The 22258-nt window shown below is 41.5% G+C and overlaps 1 protein-coding gene across 1 annotated transcript in view; it reads left to right on the plus strand.

Annotated features, from left to right (window-relative positions):
• SNX7 (sorting nexin 7) overlaps positions 1–17839 on the plus strand; it is a 64982-nt gene extending 47143 nt beyond the window's left edge. Inside the window, exons 8-9 of the mRNA XM_090048502.1 lie at positions 541–693; positions 17378–17839. Coding sequence (XP_089904628.1) covers positions 541–693; positions 17378–17458 — 234 coding nt within the window. The 3' untranslated portion in view covers positions 17459–17839. The remainder of the gene's footprint in view (positions 1–540; positions 694–17377) is intronic.
• The last annotated feature ends 4419 nt before the right edge of the window (positions 17840–22258 follow it).

The following is a 22258-nucleotide window of genomic DNA, read 5'->3' on the forward strand; positions in this document are numbered from 1 at the left end:
TCAAAGAGTATAACGTAGAAAGCAAGAAGTGGGAAAGCTGAACATTAAATTTTTTGTCTGCCTCCCCACACCCACTCACACCTCTGAATTCTCTTTTCCAGGCCAGATTATAGGCCTTAAATGCTTGAAGTCATTACAGGTCCCATCACAGTTTTCTCAGATGTCCTGAACAAATCCCAGTTTGGATAATTGGATTCTATTTCCACAACCTTCTCCTCCCAACCTGCCCAAGGTTTTGTTTGTTACATTACTGTTATTAAGTGCTAACAGAGTAGTGTCAGACTCTCTTACTTTTATAATTAATAAAAATGTTTTCAGTGACAGTTTAATTCTTACCTGAATTTTTTACCTTATTAGTATTCTAGGAATTGTAGTGATCCACTTGGTTTGAATAAAATATAACATTAACCCCCAAAATTGACTCTCCACACTAGGTATGACATTAACCTGTCTTCTCCAATACTGGTCATTTTACTATGCTTTGAACACTTGGTATATATTAAATAATGACGTTTTCTGATTTTTAAAATTTATATTTAGCTTAGAGAAGAGATTGGAAAACTTGAAGATAAAGTAGAATGTGCCAATAATGCTTTGAAAGCTGACTGGGATAGATGGAAACAAACCATGCGATACGATATGAAATCAGCATTTACTAATGTGGCTGAGAGTAATCTCCAGTATTATGAACAGGTAAGTTGTCCCATTTTTATTACTTTTATTTATTCTTTTGTTTCTGGGTAGAAGGCAATGCATTATTTCTAAACATAATATTCTGTATTTTCATTTAAATTTTATGTTCAAATTCAGAGGTTGTATTGACAAATCAGCTGGTTAGTTTACATAGTATATATTAACTGGAGCCCAAGATGTTGATCCTGAGCTCATCAACAACAGAGGGCAGTCTTGTTTTACTAAGCACAAAAATTTGAAACATATATTTCTATTCAGTGTGAGTTTGTGTTTCAGTTAGGTGAAAAAAATAACCCTTTAAAGTGGCTACATGAGAGAGCATTTTGAAACTTACTTTTGAAGATTATTTTGTATAAAGAAAAACCTTAAAATATTTTTTTCATTTTTTAAATTTAAATTGCACTCCAGTAATTTATTAACTTATAAAGATCTCTCATCTTTCAAGTGCAAATAAGGAACTAAACTGAACAAAAAAATAGTAATTGCACTTTTATTACTACTATTTCTCTTCTATAGTGACTTGGGAATCTTCTTTACCTGAGTAACCAACCAGCTTTTGTCTAAATTTATAAATATAATGATACAATTTTGGACAGTTTTTAGGAATGCATTCTATGTTTAACAAAAAGATTACTCATTAAAACTGTTACCTATATATAATGGTATACAACAAATGAGTAAATTGGGTCTTTGCATAACTGAAGTTTTGTAAGCTAAGAAGAAGGCATAATGTTTCAAGCATATATATTTTTTAATCAACAGATATGTGGTTTCTAATATTCTTTGTAATTCTGCCGTTTTACAGAAATAAACGCTAATTACATTATTGGTCTAGTAAAAGGTATCATCTCTGAAACAAGAGTTTTAAATTTTTGCATTTCTTTTTGTCTCAGACCAACATGGCTACCAAATACATCCCTGAAACACTTATTAAATGGGTCTTTATATGTAGAATGAGAAGATATTTAACAAATATTAAGTTTTCTGTGAAATACCCTCATGATCATGTAACTGCTGTACCTGTGCATATTGTAGATTTCCTAGCAGACTATAAATATGAGTGTGCTTTGTTCATTAATCTTACTCTTTTTTTTTTTTTAAAGAACTTCTCTTTAAATTCCAGAAATGTCCTGAGGTCTCATAAGACTTCTATTAATGACAAAAAAACCATTTTTTTTCTTTTTAATACAACTTTGATTCCTATAACCCTCCCTTTTAAAACTTTTTGTGGCTTGTCCCTCAGCTTGTGACAGTGTCCTGATTTTAGAGATCATTTCAATACAGTGTAATTGAAAAGACAGATCTCTTGATAATCAAATTAAATTAATTAAAATACTCTCTGACACACATGGGGATTGACAATCTGCTATTATATATTAACATCAAAATATTCTCTGATTTCAGAAAGTATTTTTGGCATTCTCTTACATCTTCTTTTTCAGTCACTCGTGGACCATTGACTTTTTATAGCAAAAATATGTACAAATGTCAAATGTAAAGAGACATTTAGCTCATTTATGGATACCTAAATTAAGTTATAAAAATAGTCCTTGGAGGATCTTTCATGAATAGAAATGGTTTTAATTATAATTTTAATTTAGAATATAAAGGCTGAAAGATGGAATTTTGAACTTTAGTCACAAACTGAGACACTGTTTAATTATACCTATAAACATAAGCAGAGCTTCATAAATACTTACTGACCAACTACACAAGTTGCATTGGATTGTGGATTTTGAATAGAAGTTTACAAAAATGTCCTACTAAACTCTGTCTAGATTTTTTGTGTGCTTATGGTATTAAATATATCTATCATTCAGAAAGCAATGAGTTTTATTTTCAGATGTAAGTGAATTAATGTAGAAAATGTAAAACAAATGTTGCAGATCAATTTAGAACAGGGCTGGCTAACTGGTGGTCTGCAGGCTACATGCAGCCCCTGAGAGGTTAAAATGATAGCCCCCAGGCTCCTGGTCCAGGCCCTGCGCCCCATCCTTTGCTCTGCCACAGGAATCTCAAGGTTTCCTCTCCCTCCTTGAGCTTCTGCCACCTGCCCCTGCGGCAGAGTGGAACAGCCTGGCTCACGGGACTGAGGAAGCCCATGGTTAGATGGCTCAGAGGGGCCCTCATGCCTATATGGTACAGTGGGAGTTACTCACCACACTAGGGGAGGGCAGCAGCATGTTGCGGTGTATCTGCATGGTACAAGGGAGGGGTGTGTCATAGTGAAGTGGGTGTGGGAGGTGCTGTGTGACATGTCTGTGTGGCATATCTGGGTGGTACAGGTGGGGCTGTGTGCCATGCCCATGCAGCACGGGGAGGGCGGGCTGTACGTCATGGAAAGGGGCCTGTGTGGTGCATCCATGGGACAGAGGGGTTGTTTGTTTTTTGTGAAGTGCTTGTCTACTAATAAGAGTTTCCACCAGATGACACAGCTTGAAACTGCTGTATGGTTATGACTGTCTCACAACTCAGAAGACTCAGATACAGAAACTTATGAAGCATGCTACATTTTCAAGCCTCTGTTTTTCTTAATAAACCTGTTCCTGTCTTTACTAATGCTCATAACTGCTTGCTCATGTAGATTACTAAGCAGTTGTCTGGTAATAATGAATTTAATTTTCCACCAATTTGAGCTGGATCTGAACTGGAAACTTAGATGAAAACCATTGTATTCCATATTTGCCTTTTCCCCCTACTTCTGTACATCTAATATTAGTTAATTCTTTGTGTTTCTGACCCACTATTTGATGTTTACAAGGATTTTTTTTTAGTAGTTCATCCCAGTGAAGTTCTGTTTCTTAGTGATGAAATTGCTGATTCTTTCAGCTGCAGGCCAGTGTAAGCATATTCTTCCTTGCCCTCAGCAACCTGAAGTACTGCTGATACTTTTGAAGAGTTCCTCTACCCGTCTTCCCCATAAAATCATCTCCTGTCATCTTAGCTCCATCACCTCTCCTGATTCTCCTTACTCTTTCCATACTTTCCTCCTTTCTCAGGAGGCTTCTCTGTCCCCTCTATCTCTTGCCCAGTTCACATCTTCAGCCTTTCAATTCAGTTCCCCAACTGCCTTTCTTCCTTCCAGCACTCCTCTACCTTACAGCTCTTTTGCTTTCTGATCCCTCTGACTTTTCCATTTCCCACATACGCAATCTAAATGGGAATCATTACTGCCTTTTGACCATACTCTACATTCTTTAAACCTCTGGAAATCAAAAAGAATTGAAAGAGGGTCAGTTAATGTGTTCCTAGTGGGGATATTTATGGAAGAACTAAGTCTTCAGGTTGTTGCCTGGAGACATTTTCTATGTACAATTAAAACAAAGGTGATCAAGTGCAACAAAACGGTTTGTCAAAATATACTAGAGTTTTTCAGATGTCATTTATTCTTTGTTAAAATATGGGCAGAGAATGTGGCCTTGTATTTATTCAGAGTTTTATTTACTACTATTGCCTAAGGATTTTGCTGTAAAGCATTGCTTAACTAGTATAAAAGAGCATGTCTCCTTTAAACTAAATGAATGTTGTCATTATATTAAGTGATGCTTGAAAGTTTACCTGGAATAACATTTACCTGAATGTTAGGTCCATAATTTATTGATTTGAAGAGAAGAAAGGTATTTAATTGAGTTTCAGGTTTATTTACTATTTTATTACAATCTGGAACAGAGGTGGTTTCCTGTATTTGTATAGCTACTGGCATAATGGAGCCCCATTATGAAACAAACCCAAAATAATACACAATTCATTAGGTATATAGGGTCCTGTTGTAAGACCTAGAGGAAAATAATCTGTACCATGAGATCTTGCAGTCTGTTTTACAGTAAGTGTGTATTTAGTAGGGCTGTGTGAAACAGCACTGTTTCATTTCGACTTCCGTTTCACTGTTTTGAAGGGACAGTGTTTTGTTTAGCTGTTCCGAAGCACTGTTTTGAAACTGTTTTGACGCGTTTCAGTGTTTTTGCCCATAGGCTATAATGGGGAATCACGAAAATGCCTATACCTTTATCATTTCTTTTCTGATTTGAATGAAAAAAGCAGGGATGGTAGCCCCTCCTGAAGCCTCAAACCATGTCAAGTTGCAAGAACATAGTGCAGGAGTTTCTGGGAAACTGCATCTCAAACTGTTCAGAGCAAAACTTGTGTCACTTGTAAGTGTGAAGGCACAGGGGGGTGAAAACAGCAGGCATGGTAGCCCCTGCTGAGGCCATGAAGCCTGCCAGGTATCAAGGAGATTGGTGCAGGCGTTTCTGGAAAACTGGACTTTGTCATGGAGTAGGGTCCCTAGAGGTGACCATGATACCCCTAGGGCCCTGTGCCTGTGCCAGTTCTGCCCCGCAGGCACCTTCTCTTTTCACCTGCCACCACATCTTGTTGGAAAAGATAATATGTAGGGAGGCTGCCCTCGAGCTTCAGCTCGGTAACAGTCCTACTGGACCCCACTAAACCCTGTACATCTTGGACCCCTTGCTGGGACCCACTCTAAGTAGGTGCCTTACGGTGACACCCTAAGCCATATGAGCTAGATGCATGGCTCCAACCACCGCTTACCACACCCCATACCTCGCATATAGTATATCGATATTGTTCCTGTAATGAGGTCTCAGTCTCACTCTACCTTCTACTGTCACTGGGCTTTCTATGCCCCTGTTGTTGCACCCTCACTGGTGCTGGAGCCTCTACATGATGTGGTAGTGTGCCCCAATGAGGCTGCCTCCTCCGCTACAACCTCATTCTGGTTCACTACTTTAAATAACAACAGATAAGCAGCACAGTAGCACTAGCATCTCAGGCAGCCAAACTGTCAAAGAGCCTTTCATTCCTTTCCTGCAGGAGCTTCTTCCCCAGCAGCTGCCAGAGGACTCTCCCTGCCAGCACCAGCCCTGGGGCTTAAATGTGCCCATGGCCCTGCCTTCTGCTCAGCTGATCAGGGACAGGTGCTAGGGGTGTAGGTTGTAGCTGTGTTGGTCTAAGGACATGCCAGCCAAGGTTCTTTGGGTCAGTAGACCAACTGAATAGTTGCAGAAATATATCTTAGCAAGCTTTGAGGTTGAAAACTCTTCATCAGGCTGAGGAAGCACCTGTAGTTGGTGTGTGTACTCTTCTTGGATGGAAGGAATAATAAAGAAGCCGGAGGCTGGCATGCATGCAAGAAAGCCAGTCAGTGAAAATGTAAGTTGAGGCATGAGGGGGTTAGGGACAGGCTGGGAGAAGGGGGATGTAGCAGGTAAAAGTGGAGGAGTACTTCAGGAATCAGATGTCTGGCAGGTTGTAGTGTGTCATAATTCCAATGCCTATATTAAGTCCATGAGTTTCTGTACCTAGAAGGTTGATGAAGTGCAGTTCATAGGCTCACCTGTAAAAAGTGGTTTGTAAATTCAAACAAGCACTGGACCTCGCTAATCTCATCACCAGAAGCCAACTTCCTACAGGCCAAAATACACCGAATGGATCCAGACCATGGCCTGGGAAGACATGCAAAATCTGCCAGCAGTATAGAGATAGCTTCACAATACATATCTCCATCTTGATGCCCTGATGGAAAATATGTAGGAGACACCAAGCAACAACTGTGCACCAGAATGAACGCACACCAAAAATCTAACAAAGACAAGAACACCCAACTACCTGTCTCCAGTCTCTCAGGCCTGATCCTCAAAGGAAATTTACAAACTACTTTTCATAGACTATGAACTTCACTTCATCAACCTCCTGGATACAGAAACTCATGGACTCAATATAGACACTGGAATGCTGACACCCTACAACCTGCCGGACATCTGATTCCTCAGGTACCTCTACACTTTTACTTGTGCTGCCAGATCCCCCTCCCCTCCACCTATCCCTTACCCCCCTTACATCTCCATTTCCATTTTCACTGACTGGCTTTCTTGCCTGCATTGCATGCCAGGCTCTGGCTTCTTTACTAGTCCTTCCATCCAGGAACAGCACACACACAAACAGTGCAGTGCTTCCTCAGCTTGATGAAGGAATTTTCAATCCAAAAGTTGGCATCCCAGGCAGCTAAGCTGAGCTCATCTGGAGCCTCACAGTTCCACTGCAACCAGCAAGCCTTGGGCCTGTCAAAGATGTGATGAGTCTGGTCTTTCCCCAGTCAGGACTGTGTGCATGAGTGTGGTGGCTGAAGATTATAAGGCACCTCTTACCTGCCTTTCACCAGGGAGGTCCTCGGTCCTGGCATTTCCTGGGGGCTGCTGCAATGCCAGCAGTCCCATCAGGCCTTCCAACCCTGGCAGGGTGCAGTTTTAGTGATCATGCCTAGGACCTGGGGTCTCCTCCTTCCCCAGAGCCCCTGCCCATACCTCCAAGTTTGTCCTGGCATGGGAGCTTAGCAGGGACATGTTCTTCCCCTGCTGGCTGGTGATACAGTGAACACCCCCTCCAGCTCTGAGAGCAGGGCACTAAATGGTTGTGAAACCCAAGGGTAAAAAAAAAGAAGAAAGTGCAGAAGGTTCACACAGCAATGGTTCCACGTCCTTGGCGAGGTAGGCAGCCACCAGCGGCTAAGCGCAACCTGCCTGATGGTGGGGTCTGGTGCCTCTGAACCCCACCATGGAAGCCATGCCCTTGGCCCACATTGGCAGCACCTGTGGTGGAGGAGGAGACTGCTTGGTGGATGGCATGCTGGCATGAGACAGTGAATCCCCTTCTTCCACATCCCCCTACCTGTACCCTTCTGCCTCCCTAACTCTGTTCACTGGCACCTCCTGTCCAGTGATCTAGGGGTTTGCTGCTGCATATGCTCCCCTTTACCCTTAGGTGACACATAGCAGCCAGCATGTGGACTGTACTGGACTGCAAAGGATCGAGCCATTTCCTGATGCCCTCCTTCAGCTGCCTCACCAGTGCCTGCACATCTGGTGACAGTGGCTTTCCCCAGATAGGAACATTGATCCCCTGGAAGTTCTCCTTTTGGTTCTGAAGTTCCCTCACTACAGGAATCACCTGGCTAAGGAGGGTATTGCCAGCACTCAGGGTCTTGGTGGCGTCAAGGAAGGGCTTGAGGACCATCAAGAGAGATGGTATCCCACTCAGCTCTGTTAAGTGGGCCACTGATGCCAGTCTCCTCAAATGAGGCCTGTTGCTCCACCAGCCTCTCGAGCATCAGGTATGTGGAGTTCCACCAAGTCTCCGCATCCTGCATGATTTTATGCTACGGGAAATTCAGCTCTGCCTGTTTGCCCCGACAATGAAGTGCAACTTGTGTGCCACACAGCAGATGGCCCACCTTGACCATCATGGACCACTTTGACCATATTGGCCTCATTGTCATGAACCCATGGATAAGCTCACCCTTCCCAATGAGCCACCCCTGCACCAAGCAGTTCATGGCCCCCATGATCTCTGTTGCTGTGTGGGATTCATCCATCACATCAGCTTGAAGGAGAGCCAAGTAACAGCCTGACTGGTCGTACCAGTGCCTTGTGAGAGAGGTAGGCGTGATCTCCACCCCAGCTGCTCCAGATATCTGAGGTGAAGTGTAAGGCCACCTGCAGACCTGCCTTGTGCAGCTCCTCCGTCAAGTACTCCCTGCATGCCTCATACAGGCAGAGCAGCACTATCCTGCTGAAGGTGGTATGTGCAAGCACTTTGTACGATGGGGCCACAAGCACCGTGAGCCACTTGAACCCTGGCCACTCAACTTAGGAGGAGGGTTGCTCTGGATGGCAGCCATCTCCCCAGTGCTCTGAGTGACCTCGCTCGCCTTGGGAATGTGCCCCCCCTCTGTGCCCACCTTTCCCCCACTGTTCCAGGGTGGTCTGCCTCTGCTTTGGGGGCGTGAGGACTTTGGAACAAGAGGGGGTCTTCTTTTTGGTCATGCTTCCACTGGTGCCAGGCTGAAGAGGGCAAGAGTAAGGGGGTGGTGCCGCAGAGATGCATCAGCATCTCCGTGGTGCCCATGCGTTTTATTCCTTTGCCCCAGCTGGTTTTGGCTCGGCAGCGCAGGCAGATAGTATATGTGGGATCATCTGCTAGCTCAGTATGATCCCAGACAACACAAACCCCTCATTTCTAGGGTGCAGGTGCATGTGTGGATGCTGCCTTTTCCCCCTCATCAGCAGGCAGAGGCACAGCAACAGACTGAGTGGACTCAGCTGAGATGCTTGCCTCCACAACCTGTACCTCAATTTCCTCTGAAGTGCCTTCTGGGGAAGGAGACCTGGCTCTAGGGGAAACTTGGGGGTATGGAGTACAAACTGAGATGATTCCCCCTTCTTCCCCAGAATTTCCTTTACTATGGCACTCAGATCCAGCTCCAGCTCTTCCTCTGGCACTGGAAGGCTCAGGCTGGGAAGTGAAATGGAGGTGGAGGAGACTGTCATGCTGGTTTTGCTTGTTGTCATGGTGTTGGTGGTGGGGAGGGGGTAATGGCTGGTGCTGTTGGAGGGGATGCAGAGTCAGGCAGTGGCACTGCTCCCTTAGCCTTACTGCCAGTAAAACCAGAAGCCTCAGGCCTGGTAGTTTTAGCAAATAGACTGTGTCTCAGTTGGGAGGAGGAGGGTGTGACGGACTTACAGCTCTCCTTCTACCTGCTCTTTCACCTCTCCCTGAATGCTTGCCAGCTGCCTTTCCAGCATGCTTCATAGTGTGTTTGGTGTGCTGGAAAATCTGAGTGTTCTTCTGTAATGTAATATTTATTTATGTAATATATGTAGATAATTATATTTATGTAATAAATATATAAATGTATGTATATGTTCCTGTATATATTGTATATTATAATATGCAATATATGCTGTGTTTCCCTGCACAGTGAATGGAATGCACACTGTGAGAGAAACTATAGATTTCTTTTTTGAGAGAAAAGAATCAAAATACACTAACAAAAACAAAAAGAGGATTTTGGGGGAGGAATAAATTTAAAGGAATGAATATAATCATAAAGGGTATTAGGAAAGGAAAAGGTATTGCATCCCACTTGCGAGGATCAGACTGGCAAGTATAAAGTGATAGCCTTTCTGATGCTTCTGAACTGCTGGAAGACACAGCTCAGTAAGCTGACCCCAAAGCACAGAGAAAGCTCAGGTTAAACAGTGCTTTTTATGTAGTTTTTCCATCCCTCCCCTAGAGCACTGGGATTGGAAGGGAGCTCAGGAAAGGTTCACAGTCACTGGCCCGCTACACATGTCAATATCAGAGCAGTCCTTCCCTCCCCTTCTCCCTCCCTTTTCCTTAGTTTCTGTTTAGCAGCAAACAGGCCCAGCTTCAAAACTCGAAACATTTCGAAACGTTTTGAGTGCCCTTATTTCGTTTTGAAGCTGTTTCAAGCCATTTGTTTCATTTTTATTTCACTATTTTGAGCTTGAAATGCATTGAAACAGCTTCAAAACAAAACACCCATCGAAATTTTGCACAGCCCTAGTATTCAGTATTAACAGCCAAGAATGCAGTTAAGCTAGCAACCTGTTTAGTTAAGCTGTTTAGTTAAGCTGTTTAGTTAGTCTGCCTACAGGTGGTCTTGAAAGCCCTTCAGAGACTTCAAGTAAATCAGTTTAGCATGTGCCTAAATCACTACATGGTCAAGAAAGCATTTACATGCATTTGGACAGATGTATGTGTTTAAAATCCATCATGTTCTTAATCATTTCCTCAAAAAATATTAATTCATGCATTATAATGAATCAGAAATGGCCACAAATCCTTTTAGAAAGTTCTTTGCAGACAAACAGCTATGGTGCATTCTAGTGCCTAAAAGCTCTTCACAAGGAATGAAAAGTGAATCATAGACTTGTGTGCATCCTTCCAGGGTTCTCAGCCTTCCCAAACAAACCTGGGGTTGCCATGTGCAAAGAACTTGGGAATATGTGAATTAGGAAACAATGTGCATGTGTTTCAATCTGCTTTAATGGTACTTGACACAGAATTTTTTTTTTGTAAAGACTTCTGATATTGTGTTAAAGGACCATATGGGTAACAGATGGGCAGACCTTTTCCAAAAATGAATCTATCATGCTCTTCTATTCCAGCAGAGAAGTAAGTCCTCAAGAAAGTGTCCAAGCATAAAATGCTCTTCAGTCAAGATAAGTTTTGGTATGATAGGTATAATAACCCTATTAAAAATTAAAGTCCTAGTTCTGATCCTCTTAGACTTCCTTAGTGACATCTAAAAAGTAGAGTCTTTTGTTGGGCCCTACATCCTCACAGTAGTATAATAGTTATATGTATGGTGTGAACAGGGTTAAGTTCCTATACTTCATTTAGTATTTACAAATCTAAATTTAATTGGTATCTGTCCTTCGCATTTTTATCTCCTAAGTATTTGTCCTGGCATTTTTTAAGTCCTGAAATGAACCAAAATACTTTAAAGCAGCCTAATATATCATAAAAGACAAGGAGGGTGGAAACACTTTCTGTTCTGCTGTTAATTTTGGAGTATGTTATAATCTTGAAACTGAAGTACATAACCTTGTTCTGTTGACAGTTGGCACCTACTTGATGATTGGTGTTAGTTTTTCATGGGCAAAGACAATGAACAAGAGGTGCAGTGAAATACTCTAATCATATCTAATTGCAAAACTAACTTAATCTTCATCATTAATATGGCAGGCATAATTTAGAGAGAGAGAGTGTATCTACTTGATGGAGACGGTAAAAGAGTAATAAGCATTCCAAGCATCTTTTGTCACAATGCTTTTATTCCAGAAATATAACTAATCACTGCAGCTTTTCCTATATGGAATTAAAAGATTTGAGTGGAGGGTGAAAGAAAAGGACAGGACCTGATCTTTCAGCGTGATCTATGAAGTTTGATCCACCCTTTTTAGGATCCTCAGTTGATTTCAAGGGGATTCTGAAGACATAAAATCTGCTTGAACTAGATTGATGGTCTTAGGGCCAAAACAGTACCTACAAAAAAAGTTAAAACCATAAGTATCCACAAGCTGGGCTTTTTGCATGGATAAACAGCTGATTATATTCAGTTGGAGTATCCATTAAGTATATGCTCATCCTCACATTTACAATATTCCACTGAAAAAAGACCCTTAATAGCCCAAAGCAGGGCTGTCAAGCTTATAAGTGTCTGGGAGCCAGACCCCACATAGGCCTCAGCTGCTGGGGCCTCTATAATGTGAGTCAGAGGCCAACCAGGGCCACCACTGTGTAAGCAATCTACTTCTACCCCCTACCCTGTATGCATGGCCAGGCCCCCACCACTACACCAAATGGTACTCCCCTCAACTCACCAGCTTTGGGCTCCCTTGCTGCACTGTGCCATTGGTGTCCCTAGCTGTACCACACAGCCTCGTGGGGTGGGTGAAAGAAATGAAAGCTTGAGGTCAGAGGGAAAGCTTGGAGAGACTGGTTGCAGCAACTGCCAGTGTGATGGGAAGTGACAACCTGGTGTAAGCCAGAGGGGAGCCACAGATAACACCTCACAGGCTATATATGGCCTGTGAAGTGGTATTTCATTTTTAATGAAGTGGCATTTCATTAATTTTGATATTGAGAGAAAAATATTTTTTCTGCATGAATGAGCCTTTGCCTATTTAGTTATTGCAGCTTGGTCAGATTCAAAGCTAGCTTTATCTTTAATTGAGTAGTCAGATCCTTATCAGTGCAGACACTCCTTACTGTTTTCAGGGAATTAAAAGTAATTTCTTTTCCTACTCTTTCATTCATTGTGTCAAATGTTTTTATCAAGAACATTAGGTGCTATATAGTTGTGAACATATCCAAAAACTCAACAGGTGAAAAAAAACACACAAAGTACTTCTAACCCATTAGAATAACTTCTGTCAAGCTTCAAAGCCTTTGTCTTGTCCTCTTCCTAGTAAAAATGCTAGGCAAATAGATAAAATATGTAGTATGCCACAGGGGTCTCCATACTGATATATTTGACTAGTCATTTTATTGTTAGTTGGCCTTGCATGTGTATTACCTACTTCCTAAGGAATGTGCTTTGTGCTTAGCAAATCATTTTTACACAGTTTTTGGACATTCACACTTAATTAAACCAATTCTGCTTTCCCCTAAAAGATGAGATACTGCTAAGCATTTTAAGCATGTTAATGCCATTTTAATGCATTTTAGTTTTACTTTCTAAGTTGTAGTCATTTCAGTTGTAGAAATTTTAAATAAATAAAAAAGATTATAGAAGTTTTGTATAAATGAGTCTTTCTGCCCTTATATATTCCTTCTTTCTTTCTTGAACTCAAAAACTGAAACTGATCAATCAGATGATCATCCATCAAATTATCACCCCACAATGCAAATGTTTAAGAAAGGCATTAGCCATAGAAGCTAAGGGATGGAATGGAAACAAATATGCATCCTTAAATGTGTCCTGGCACTCACTGCTACCATTGCCATTTTTACTATGCCTTCTGGTTTGTTTGTTTTTTTGTTACATAAGCACTTGTGCAATAGAGAAATTCTTTCAATGTGTTTGTTTCTAAAAATGATGATGCCATATAAATGCGCAACGCACAGTAGCACTCTAAATTAATATTCGCTTTAGGTGAAGTAGCATTACTTAAGATCTTGCTGTTTTCAGTTTTGCCTATTTTTGTTGTGATTTGTAGTACATTTATGAATATTTAGAACTTATAATTTATAATACATACATGCAAATTAAATTTCATGTTAACTTTTTTTTCTGTCTTTGTGGTTTAAAATCAGTTGATGATTCTTTATTTAGAATCTTATTTTTCCTCCTACCACGAGAACTAAATAAAATAAGTTTAGAAGGATGGCTTAAGTACATATCTCTAAAGAAATGTCATTTATGCAGCTCATGTGTCACAGTGTAAAAAGCATGAGCCTAAGGCACAGAGACCTAGTTTTGTACTGGTATAGTTAATTATAAATCTTGTCAACTGTAGCACCACTGTGATTTCTGACAGCAAAATGAGCCAGCGTTGCTCTTGTACTTTGGATAATGTGTTTTGGTTATATAAAATGAGAATAAATTAAAAAACTGAATAACTTTTTTAACCAAATGACACTTTGCATCTTTGCCTGGAAAGACTTCCATAAACTGCATCTAGGTAGATTAGAAACGCATTGTAAATTAGTTTTTTTAATTTATTTTTTGGCCCATGTTTACCATGGTAACACAAAGCCTTTCTGATGCTCCAGTTATCACTCTTTTGTTCATGTTGTTAAAAATACATGAATTGTGACATCTTTAGTTACATGAAGCACGGTTATAGTCTTAAGCACCTATCTAATTCCAACACAAGATTCCTCAAATTAACTGTGCTCAGCACATCTGATTCAATGTTGTCCTAAGCCATATGATAAGTATAGGGGAAAAGATATGCCTTGCAGATTTGCGTAGGATCTAGGAAACCAAGTGGGGAAACAAATCCCAGGTCACTGCTGAAAGTATTCTGCCAATAGCTATTTCCTAATCACTTGTATACCAAAAAGAAACCTCCAACTTAGCTCTGTAGCAGTGTCATATGACATGAAACGGAGAAAATACCTAATGATCCAAACAAGTAGAGGCTTCATCCAGGAGATCAAAAAGAACCGTAAATTCCACCCAGAAGTCAGCTGGCAGCCACTCGTGGTCATTGCTCATTTCAATGATTTTTTTTCTGGCTCTCTCTTATTTATTGCTTAGTCTCACCATTGATAGTGCAGGTAAGTTACCTTGGCGACCTAACCACAGAGAAGCCATTCAGTTCTGTTATGTGATTCTTCACATGAATCCAATCTAATAGTTTCATTTCCCTCCTTCTGCGGTAGTCCAAGACTGAAGTGTTGAACAGAGATATAAAGTTCCCTATGTACACCAGAGGAAGCAGGAATCAATTAAGGACTATGTAAGCAGCGTAAGATTAAAAAAGACTGGGAAGGAGTTCTGGATAATGGATTTCTGTAGTAGAAAGAGTTGCCTATGTTACTTCATGTTCCATAGTGAATAAATACAAACTGTAAAATCACTAGGATGTTCACTTGTAACTAGTGACTTATACAACATAAGGCTTTCAAATATTTTTTGATTCCTTGGTTATTTGGTATTTGGGTGCATCCTTTAACCTCTTATTTGATGTTCTTGCAAACCCAAATACCTTTTGTTTTTCTTTTCCTGCTTCGTTTGTCTTGTCCCACTTTGTGGGCATATCAGTCAGCAAGTCCATGATTCTGGCCCCTGCTTTGTCATTTTTACACCATTCTGTGTCCTTTATTGCTTTTCCTGTGTTTTGTTCTTTAAATTTAAAATAATTAAATTTACTGGCCTTCTGATAGTTTCACCTGCTCACTTGAATACAGATATTCAACACTTGGTCACTTTGAAAGAAAATTGAAAGTGAAGGAATCCATGGACTTTTGTGACAATGACAAACCCATATATGTGTCCCTTAATACAGAAGTTAGGTGACTGTAAGGCCAAACAGTATGAATAAAGGGCATTTTAAGTTCTAACCAATGATAGATGAATGCTATCAATTTTATTTTAATCAGGTAGGACAAACTACTATAGCTTGAATAGCTTATGGCAGAAGAATTTAACACAAGGAACCATGCCATTTTAGGGCATTTTGAATACTCAGTTTGAATAAATGAAAGAATGGAAGATGTCCCCTATGCAGGTTCAGAAAGCTTATTTATTATCAGTTTTGCAGATTCTTTTTGAAAGGAACAAGTATACTGTAAGTAGTGAATAAAGTATGCAGCCAGTATTAATAGATACCAGAATCAGAACTAAATTTTATGGAAGCATGCACTACTTATTTATTTATTTTAGTACTGACAGAGAGAGAACAGTTGGCAGCGTTCCATATTATTCATTTTCCTAATGGTTCACTTTATGTAGCATAAACCTGGGAAGTTTGAAAGTTTTGGGTAACACTGACACAGTACATTCAGAGAACATTAATCATAGGCTGCATCTCATGTTGTGAGAGAATTCTCCTGGGTTTGTTTTCCTGATAGAAAAACTTACCTGGAGATTCCTGAACAGACATTAAAATGATGAGCCCCTGAGGGTTATTTTTCCTTATTATAACCCTTGTTCTTGGTTAGTTTTTCTCCTGATAATGGCCATTTTTGTTCTGGGAGAAAAAGCCTGAATATCTGCACACTCGTAGTTTCTACTGGGAAAACAACAACTCCCAGGGCTTGCACTGGTTTGCCAAGCAATGTAATGTTCTGTGTTACAGACATCCATTTAAATCAGCTCAAAGCAAGAATGATTTTAGGATTGTTTGAAACTAGTACCTTTTTTATTATTTACTATCTATCACAACAGTAGAACTTGGGGATCTAAAATGAAATGAGTAGGTATAGTTTAAAACTAACAAAAGACATTTCTTTTCACATGGCATGTAATTGACTTATGGAACTCAGTCCCATTAGACATTGTGGAAACAGGTGGTTTAATCCAGTTCAAATGGGGATTGGACAACTTTGTGGAGAAAAGGTCCATGAGAGAGCAATGAGCATGATAAATAGGGAGACAGCCTCTGAATCAGAATTTCTTAAACCTGTGAATCCTGGAAGCTGCAATGGGAGAGGAGCAGAGGGTGGTAAATTCTGGGTGTGCTCTATTTATCCTCACCCACCAGAAGCATCTGTGTTCTGCCATTGAGAGACAGGAAACTGGACTAGATGAACCTAGTAAGTGGTAGTTCCTATGTAAAACTAAAATAGTTTGCATAATTAAAACTACACTTAGACAAAGTTATGTCACTTCTCATGACAGAGAGAGAAAAAACAAGAACAAAACCAACCCCTTTTCACCTTTCTGATCCCATCACTTTCTCAGTACTCAGGGAAAATGTGCTTCCATGTTTGTTTAGAAAAAAAATGATTTAATTTAACCTTGAAAGTTTATTATATATACAAAGATGAATCCACAGAAATTGTAAAGGAGCTATGCCTGACAGTTCTTGTTTGTATTCTGCTTGGAATATTTTGTATATAAGAAAAGGGAGAGATTAGAGCATAATTAATGAGCTACTTTTTACATTGTTGTCCACTTATATTGCTCACACTATGTGCTTGCTGTTATCTGGAAGTGATGTTTAGAATTAGTTCAGCATGTTGACTGACATTTTGGGCATCATTGACCTGCCTAGGAAACTATACAGGCAGTCCTCGGACTTATGACACAATTGGATCCTGAAAACTGTGTCTTAAGTTGAAACGTAACTCGGAACAAATTTTCTCATAAGAAACAATGTTATAAATGGGGGATTGGTTCCTGAACCAAGGCCCAATCCCCTATTTTCACCAAAAATACCCCAGAATGTTGTACTCAATCAATTATGGATGAGTAATACAGCTACATTAATGTATTTATATTATAAATAGCAAGCATATTGATTTGGAAAGACTCCTTTGAGATGACTTTGCTGGACTTTTTGAAGGGTTCTTGGCTGGAGTCTTCTCAGGAGACTTGGTGGCAAGTTTTTCTGGAGTCAGGAAGATGAATGATGCAGCAGACTTGTTCACTGGCATGGCATCACATTGGATCAAGCATTGTAAAGTCGAAACCAATGTCATGAAGTTGAAACAGGGTGTCAATTTATAAATGTTGTGAAGTGTCAAACATTGTAACTTGAAATGTTGTAAATTGAGGACTGCCTGTATTTCATTCTCTCTATAATTTTGATAAACTGCATATATCCTGCTCTCTCTGTTTTCTCTTTGGCTACAAATTTTACAGAAACTCCATTTGCCTTACTTATATGCATCTGTTTTCTTTAAGTGCCTTGCTTCATGGGAGTCCTTCTTGACATCTCAAACAGTGGATCTTCACCTGGAAGAAGATTCTGAAGATAGGCCTTGAATGTATTTCTGATTGATCTTCCTTTTAGTGCAGTTTCTGCCAACCAAAGAAGTGCTCTTTATATGAGTTCAGATACATTATTAAATATAACTATTAATATTTAGTGACATCTGGAAAACCAGCCTTTTGAAAACTCAGGTATTCTAGTGTCCTGGTCTACCTTTTGGATCATGCTATATATTACTATATATTGCTCAGTTATTATTTTACACATTTCGTATGCAAGTGTTTGCATATAATTGTTTTCTTAAATATTCTGTAATTTGGATATGAAATATTTTAAATATGTAATAATAGCTGCATTTTAATAAAAAAGTTTAATAATAAATGTCTGTTTTAGTTGTCTTCCCTAATCATGAAAAATAAATCTGCATTTTCATTTGCTTGTTGCCTTCTTTTTATAAAATGACAGAAAACATGTAGATAGTTGATCAAAAATTTCTTACTGGATTATATCAGTGGTGAAAGTAGTCTTTTGAGGGGTGTAACGGTCCTATCCCAGGGTTGACCATAATGCCCCTAGAATATCCTTTGAACCTTTGTCCTCTCCTCTTCCTTTGGGCAATCTTGCCTTCTCTTTGTCTACCACACCTTGATGAAGTGGTACTTTCAGGAAAGGGAGGCTGCCCCAGGGCTCTCGAAGCAAGATCTCACCCATGAGCGCTGATGTTGTTGCTCATTCCCTTAAGGGGTAATCATGGTCTCTGAACCTCTCCTCCCCTACAGCTGAGCTACACTTTGCAGATGTTTCCAGTCATCACTTAAGTGGGCACATTGGCCCGCACCACCACCAGGCCACCTTAGGTCTCCACTCCCTTGTTGGGGCCTTGGCCTTCCCAGCTTCTGCCCCCAATGCTCTGACTGATCCCTTTGGCCTAGACTCACTACACAGTCTGGCTTCTTGGGCTTTAGCCCTTCTCTTGGCCACTTGGGCTCTTATTTCTGCCTTTCCTGGACTGGATCCTCTGGCCCCAATCACTGCCCCTTCTTGGACTGTGGGCTCTTTGGCCCTGTTTCTGCCCCTCTTGGTCTCATGGGACTTCTGTGCCCAACGTCCTCCCCTTTCAGGATTGTGGGTTCTTTAGCCCTGTTGCTGCCTCTCTTGGGCTTGTGCCTTCTGGCGCCAGTCTCCACACTTTTCTGAGCTGTGGTGTGGGCTCTCTAGCTCTGCTCCTCTAGCCTCTCAGGCTGCAGGCTCCTAGCCCTAGTCTGCTTCTCCTGGGTTGTAGGCTCACTGGCCCTTGTTCTCACCCTCCTAGGCTGTAGCCCTGTTTCCCCTCTGTAGCCCTGTTTCTGCCCCTCTCAGGCAACTCTGGGCTCTCTGGTCCTTACTCAAACCAAAAACATAAGCCCTCTGGCTATAAGTAAACTCTTAGCACTCTGACCACATAACTCAGTTCTCTAAGCCTGCTGACTCTCTAAGTCAATTGCCATCCATACTTTTTCTCTGCCAGCTCTCTTCACTCCAAGTGTGGCTGTCCAGCATAGCAGGTTCACAGTCCATCATTGCGAGGCAGCTTCCAGGGCCAGACTGTTTGGTCTGACTCTGGCTTGGTCCTATATGCCCCAGGGCTTCCAGCCATGTGCCTGACAGGCAGCCTGCAGGTGCTTTCTAATGTGCTTGGCTCAACAGCCTTCAGGATGACCTACAGCAACAGAGCTAGCACTGCAGCAATTCTTTTGCTGCTGTTTCTCCAGGTTACTTCCTTTTTCTACTATTACTGTGCTACTGGTGCAGCAATAGGAACTTCTTAGTTAAAAGGCTCTGGCTGCCTATAGCTCTGTAGCTAGCACTGCCTGGGAGCAGTTTGCCTCTATTTTACCTCTCTCAGTAACAAAAACTGTAGGTTCCTTATTACAAGGGAAAAATAATTTTTATATTCTAGGTAACCCTTATAGTATCTAGAGAGACAGTATTCTATAAATGGCTTGTAAAAAGATGCCAGGATTTGTTAGGCTGATATCTTTTATTGGACCAACTACATAGTTGGGATGGAGTTAGACAAGCTTTAGAATACAAAATATTTTTCATCAGGTTTGAGCAGTTAGAGTCAACAGCTGTGATTTGAAATATTTCCTGAAGTACCCTCAAAACTTTGCAAGATAGAACAAGAAATATTCCTTGAAAAAGAGGGGCAGTTCATATCTAAGCATACTTAATGCTTAGAAAGTTAAGCAGATGCTGAACCTGCTCTGTGAAGTTATTACAGTTAAGGAACTCGGATCCAATTTCCTAACCTAACAATTGAGGCTGCAAAAGTTGTTTAACAATATTATTTGGGATCTTCTTCCAGTATTTACATATATATTAAAAGCCTTTCCCTGGCCCTTCATTGTCTTACAAGCTTTAAAATATAATACAAAATGAAAAACCTTAATAGCATATGCAATGAGCCATCATTCAGTACTATACTACTTGCCAAAACCCTATTGCTGTGACTACAATGAACTCAATGCAACCTCTCATGTATATGGTTTAAACCCATAGTAACATTTAACTGCATGTTTAACTTTCTCAGTAATCCTTAACTTAGTCCTTTCTAGGATGACTGTTGGGGAAAAAATGCACTGCAGCATGTGTAGAAGACTAATAAATAGCAGGTTCTAGTGACCTGGTAAACAGCGGGTACTACAAGCAAGGCCTCATACGGGAGATTGCTCTGCAGCTGACACTTTTTCAAACCAGGGACTTCCAGATTATATGCATCTGATTATGACTGTGGCTATAACATATAGTGAGAGAGGTAGAGTTAGGGCGCCTGTTATCAGACCATGTACAGCTTTAAGACCTAGGAACTTAACTGCAAAGCACTGATTTCTTTCTAGAAGTCTAAGGTGCTGTCCCAAGAAACACCAATAAATAGGCAGCTATATTCTTTAGCAGCTGTCATTTTAATTAGTACTCAAGTTGCCTCCCATATGAAGCAGAGCATATTGGTGTAGTTATTCCTAAACAACAGCCTAAGCACATTGATCAATGTCCTTTAAAAAAAGGGTGAAACAATAGGATTTTCATGAGCTTTCCCACAGGCTTAAAAGGGAACATGTGCTTATTGACCATACACACACAGGATTCTGAATGTAGGTAACATCAGCTCTCAATATAACAATCAGGGCAGAGCTGAAGAAACACAGCTGTAACAAGTGCAGTTGCTATATAACACTGCCGTTTACAATAGTTGGAAGAATAAGACCAATTAAGAATTCAGACTTATGGGCCAAGTACAGACAGTCAGAAAGCCCAAGGCAGAATCAATCCTACCTTTGTGGGCTTCTCTAAGCTGTGAAGATTGTATCATAAGCAAACACAACACACTTTGCCTTTGTGGGTGGGGAATTAGGCAAATGCCTGCAACTGGCCAGGCCAGAAGGTGGGCAGGGGGGTGCTACTGCACACCCCCCAGCCTGGCAGCAGGGCCCAGCTGAACAGAGCCATCCCCAATTGGCTGTCAGGCACATGACCCCAACCCTCTGCTATCGCCACAGACCCCACCCTGTACCAAGCCCTAGGCTTCCAGAACTGGTAGCCATAGTGGCCCCACTGGGGGGCAGGGGAGGGAACAGAGCCCCCCCACCCTGGTCACAGCCCTCCCAGCTGAAGTCTGTATGGTGTTGGGGAGGCCCACAGCTGGGACTTTATCCCTCATCCTAGTTGGGAAATTGCCCTGGCTTTCCTTCCAACAGCCTGTCTGTGCAAGCATCCCAGTCCTGCCCCTGCATCAGACCCAGCCTCTCAGCCATGGGGGGCAGGGGAGGTAACAGAGTACCCCCTCTGGCTGGGATATGCACAGCTTTGGGGCAGCCCTTACCAGGAAGCCTTTTCCTCTGCAGTCCAGCTTTCCTCTCCACAGCCTGGCAACCCTGCCTCAGGACCCCTCTGCACTGTGCAGACTCCAGCTGGGAGGGTGGGGGGCATGGCTGGGGCAGGGGGCTCTGCCCCCACTTCCCTGCCCTTTTGCTGAGTCCAGCATGAGGGTGCAGCTGTGGTAATCACTCAAGAGGCTGCAGGGAGGAATGCTGTGCTGCAGTGGGGGAAGTCCCTGCTGTGGGTCCTCCTGCACTGTGGAGGCCCCTGACCGGGGGGGGGGCGCAGAGGCAGGGGGCTCCATTCCCCCCCACCCTTGGGCCCTCCACTGGCTGGGCTGGGGAGCAGGAGCTTTGCTGCTTCAGCTTTGTAACAGCCTGGGGACAGGGATGGGGACAGTTGGGCTTGATTGGAGGAGACAGTGGGGCAGAGGCTAGCCCACTTACCCTGCTGGGATTAAAGAGAGAGGTGCAAGGCATCCTGGTATTCTGGGAGACTGCAACAAAACTTGTGTTGGGAGGGAGTTTGGGACAAAAGTTCCACAGACCAGTTTAACCTAATTCAGTTAAGTCTAATACTACATCCATCTTGCTCTATCTTAAACTGTTCTGGCCATTTTTTACACCAGTCTATATCCACTAAACTGCTGTTCTGTTATGGAGTTAAACCAATTTCCGATCACTTATACCAGTTTGTGTGTAATTTCTTTCCCTAGCTGAGGTGTTTATAAAGGATTGGGACTCTTCATTCTTTACCACAAAATTGTACACCAGAATCTAAATGTTCTCTGAAAAGGTCTCTCTAGCTTTTGTGAATGTGAAGATAAGCTCGAAAATTTGAACAAAATAGAGAAAGATGAAATGTTGGGTGCCTGGGATTTCTGGAAACCTGAAACAATAGCTTGAAGCTGGCCAAAGTTTCCTGTTTACCTCAATAGTTTTATAAATCTGAAAATTAAACATAATTCTTTAGAATCAGGATTTGTAAGCATCTCG

This window comes from Crocodylus siamensis, chromosome 5 (genome assembly GCF_052110815.1).
Source record: "Crocodylus siamensis isolate JL-2025a chromosome 5, ASM5211081v1, whole genome shotgun sequence".
Lineage (NCBI taxonomy): Eukaryota > Metazoa > Chordata > Crocodylia > Crocodylidae > Crocodylus > Crocodylus siamensis.